Source organism: Zeugodacus cucurbitae, chromosome 5, assembly GCF_028554725.1.
Source record: "Zeugodacus cucurbitae isolate PBARC_wt_2022May chromosome 5, idZeuCucr1.2, whole genome shotgun sequence".
NCBI lineage: Eukaryota > Metazoa > Arthropoda > Insecta > Diptera > Tephritidae > Zeugodacus > Zeugodacus cucurbitae.
In genome coordinates this window covers 8,178,515-8,182,772 of record NC_071670.1, presented here as the reverse complement: position 1 = coordinate 8,182,772, position 4,258 = coordinate 8,178,515, and the positions used below count along the sequence as shown (strand labels likewise).

The window sequence follows — 4,258 nt, the reverse complement described above, 5'->3', positions numbered from 1 at the left end:
GTCGGGTCTAATATCCAACATCCACGAAATTAATGAAAACTTCTGTGTACGGTATAACAGTTTATAGCGCCTTCAAGCGTTATTGAGAATTTTTAACTCAATATGAGACAGTAATATTTTAGTACTTCGTATTACATATGCTTTTGGTAAAAAATAAATTAAACTTTAAACAGTAATAAGAATCTATTAAGTAATGCAAATTACCTTGCACACTTGAACTGAGGTCACTTTTAAAAAATAATTAAAAAAAAACTTTGAATGAATTAACAACAAAAAAACAAAATAATAATAATTACAACACTCACTTTCTTACAGTTAATTACTTTCTTTATTTACAGTATTTCATATTCCATATTACAAACAAGGTCAACTCAATTCATTAGCTTGCAGTAAAGCATATTTAAAATACTAGTTAAAAAAGCATAATTAATGATGCTGACTTTTCAGTGCTAACTAACTATGTATACGCATGAATATGATAGTTAATGTGCTTGCAAAGAAAAAAAAAAATAATATGCATTTTCAGTTTTATAATAATTAATTTGCATATATATGTATATACAAAGCTACAAGTTTGAAAACCCCACATTATATAGCAAAATTAGCAATTCATTAAAAGAAACGCCCGTGAGGCGTACTCAGCGCACTTCAACTAGAAATATAATTGTATTTGCATATATGCATTGAACCGCAGATCAATGCTGATCTAAATGCGAAAATCGTTTACGCAATTTCTCGCGACGCTCTTTCTTGACATTGCGCCACGGTTTCTCTGTAGCCGGCGCGCTCACTAAACTGCCGTCGTTGGCCACACGCACATGTGGAAAATTGCTGCGTCCCTTGACGTAAGCCTGGCTGTTGTTGGTGGCGAAAAATTGATTGTCGATTTCCTTCGATGAAGACTTGGTGTTGATCTGAGTAAAATCGAAAATAATTAAAAATTTTTTTTTTTTTTTTTTAATTTCAAATTACCCTCATAGCGCGTTGTTGTTGTGTTGGCAGTTTCTGTTCTTCGATTTCTTTGCGCGTGCGCGCTGGGAACACATGATACTCCTCTTGTGGCACATTGGGTGGTGCAACGCAGAAAAGTAGTTTACCGTTAACATAGTCTTTGCAGACGTAGCGGGCAGAACGCGATTGATCCGGCTGGCCATTGGAGGTCATAAAGCCGCGATTGTCTAAGCGAGAGAAAGGAAATAAGAAATAAGTTGTGGATTTGAGGCTAGTTGATTATAAAAATTATAAAAAAGTAATCTCACAGCCATAAGAGAGCAGCAGCTCCTCTGAATGTGGCGGTCTGTCCTCATCTTCGCCCTCGATCGGCTTGGCTATGATTATACCGTATTTATCTTCGAGCACATGACGGGGTATACGTTCGCAAAGTAAATTCACGGGTGGCACATGATCGCGCATCTGAAATGAATACAAAAAATAATAAATAAATCAAAAATAATAATAAAATAATTAAAAAAATAATAAATTAATTAATTAATAATAAAAATAAAAAAAATAAATAAATAAAATAGCAATAAAAAATAACAATAAAAAGAATAAAAAAAAACAATTAAAAAAGATTAAAAAATAAATAAATAGAACAAATAATAGAAAATTATTTAAACGAATAAATAATAATAAATAATTATAAAAAATTAAAAAAAAAAAAAATAAAAAAAAGAAAAAAATAAATAGAATAAATAATAGGAAATTAAATAAACAAATAATAATAAATAAAATTGTAAAAAAATAATAAATAATAATAAATAAATCAAAAATAATAATAAAATAATTAAAAAATAAAAAAATAATAAATTAATTAATTAATAATAAAATTAAATGAAAATAAATAAATAAAATAGCAATAAAAAATAACAATAAAAAAATAAAATTAAAAAACAAATAAAAAAAGATTAATAAATAAATAAATAGAATAAATAATAGAAAATTAAATAAACAAAAAATAATAATAAATAAAATTATAAAAAATCAATAAATAAAAAAATATAAATAAAAAAAATAAATAAATAAAAAAGATTAATAATTAAATAAATATAATATAATAAATAAAATTATAAAAAAATAATAAATAATAATTACAAAAAAATAATAAATAAAAAATAATAATAAATTAATAAAAATTAATTAAATAAAAAAGAATAATGAAATAAATAAAATAATAATAATAAATTCATAAAAAATAATAATAATAGAAATAAAATAAACAAAAAAATAATAAAACATTTAATTAAAAAAAATAAACAAAAAAATAATAAAACATTTAATTAAAAAAAATAACAATAAATTAATAAAAAATAATGATAAAAAAATAATAAAATAAAAAAATAATAAAATAAAAAAATATATAAAATAAAAAAATAATAAAATTAAATTAAATAAATAAAAAAAAATTTAAATAAACAATTATAATAACTAAATATAATAATTTTATAGAAATCAAATTAATCCCACACCCACCTGATCAATTGGCAGTATTCCGTTTAGTATCATATCAGCCTTGGTCAAAACAAAACTTGGCATTACCAAGCCAGGGCAATCACATAACAACAAATCACTATCCAGATAAAGCGTTTGGAAGTGTTTGGTCTTGCCCGGTGTCGCTGAAACAGACACTTTCTTCTCAATCATGAGCGCATTGATGGTGCTACTCTTGCCCACATTTGGATAGCCCACCAAACCAATGGTCGTCACAGCTTCTGTGTAGGTTTTACCAGTGTAGATGTGCTTAAACAAATGTATGAGTTCTTCACGTGTTAAGACATTAGGATCATTTTTGATTTCTTCTTTAGCTGCCGAGAGTTTTGGATCGATTTTCTGCTCAATTTTCGTTAGCAAATTCTCCACATTATCCAACGATTTGTTGATTTCATCAGCAGCTGCTTTAATTTCTTCCAAGGATATTTCTGATTGTGTAGATTCTGTGCGTGGCCTATCTGCCGGTGTTTCGCTGTCATTTTCAGCATCAGCATCGCTCTCTGACTCATTATTACCGCTTTCATTTTCACTATCACTCTCTGCTTCATTTTCAGCATCACTAGTTTCTTCTACTATTTTCTTTAAATCCTCTGCAGCGAGTGTTGCGGAGAAGAATGCTGTGCGTATGCCTTCAGCATCAAAATATTTCGCCCAATGCTGGCGTTGTTTCTCCGTCAACATATCTGATTTGTTCACTAATATCATATTCATCTTGTCCGGATTCACTTCCTTCACATAACGCTCCAAATCGACATTGCGAAAGAGTAGCGGATTACGCGCATCCACAATTTGTACAATAACATCGGAACGTTCAACAACACGCCACAATTGACGCCAGAACTCCAAATTCTTCTCGTATGGTGTTAACAGTATATCTTGATCTTCTTGTAGCAGCGCCAATGAGCGACGCCATTCCAAAAAACTTTGATTTTCTGCGCGTTGCAACTCATCCGCCGTTGTGTCGGCGTTCCATTTCGGACGACGCGGCACTGTTAACATATTGCGGTGTTCTTTATGCTTCTGTTCCATTTGTTTTTGTTGTGTTTTAGAGAGTAAACCAACGCCAGATTTGGGATTGATGAATGTTATGTTGAGTTTCTCAGCTTGAAATTCAGTGCCAGCCAGCTCAGCGGTACGTAGAAAATCATGAAAGGATGACTCTTCAGTAACGGAGGCCAAATTGAGGCGACCCCAATCGTAGCCATCCTGTATTTCGGTGGTGTGTAGCTGTTGTGAAGATATAATAAACAATTAGAATTTACATTTATTTTCTGTAGGGCTTCATTTGTTTACCATAGTGTCATTGTCCACTCTACGTCGATGCTGTTGACCAAAGCGATTTTTTATCAATGCACGGCCAAGATTACCCTGCTTGGTTTTGCTTTTCTTACTCATTTTTATATATATTTATTAGTTTATTAATAAAGAATACCTTTAACAAGAAAATTTATGAAATTTCAACACGTGCGCAAAAATGCGCATAAAAATTGTTATGATGCTTGTTCTTCAATTGGAAATCAATTCACAGTAATTTGACGCAACGAGTCAGCTGTTGAGCGTAAGGCAGCGTTCACAATTAATATACTTATGAGAGCCCTGTGAGACATTCCAATTGCAAACGAATTGAGTTTTAGAGAAAAATTTAATAAATATTCTCAAGAATCAGTGAAGAAATCTCCAAAATTTAAAAATCGCTTATCATTTTTAAAGAAACCAGTTTCAATCAAAGACAGACGCTTTCGTTGCTAAGTAAGCCCTTTCAGAGTGA

At 29.9% G+C, this 4,258-nt stretch overlaps 1 protein-coding gene across 1 annotated transcript; it reads right to left on the bottom strand.

The window, feature by feature from the left end:
* Window positions 1-305: 305 nt before the first annotated feature.
* LOC105216257 (large subunit GTPase 1 homolog) lies at window positions 306-4,008 on the bottom strand. Its single transcript, XM_054230917.1, has 5 exons — window positions 3,784-4,008; window positions 2,473-3,717; window positions 1,260-1,413; window positions 973-1,178; window positions 306-914 (listed from the first exon to the last, which is right to left on the bottom strand). Exons 1-5 carry the CDS (start codon window positions 3,883-3,885, stop codon window positions 696-698), a joined length of 1,926 nt encoding a protein of 641 aa, XP_054086892.1. The 5' UTR covers window positions 3,886-4,008; the 3' UTR covers window positions 306-695.
* Window positions 4,009-4,258: the final 250 nt, after the last annotated feature.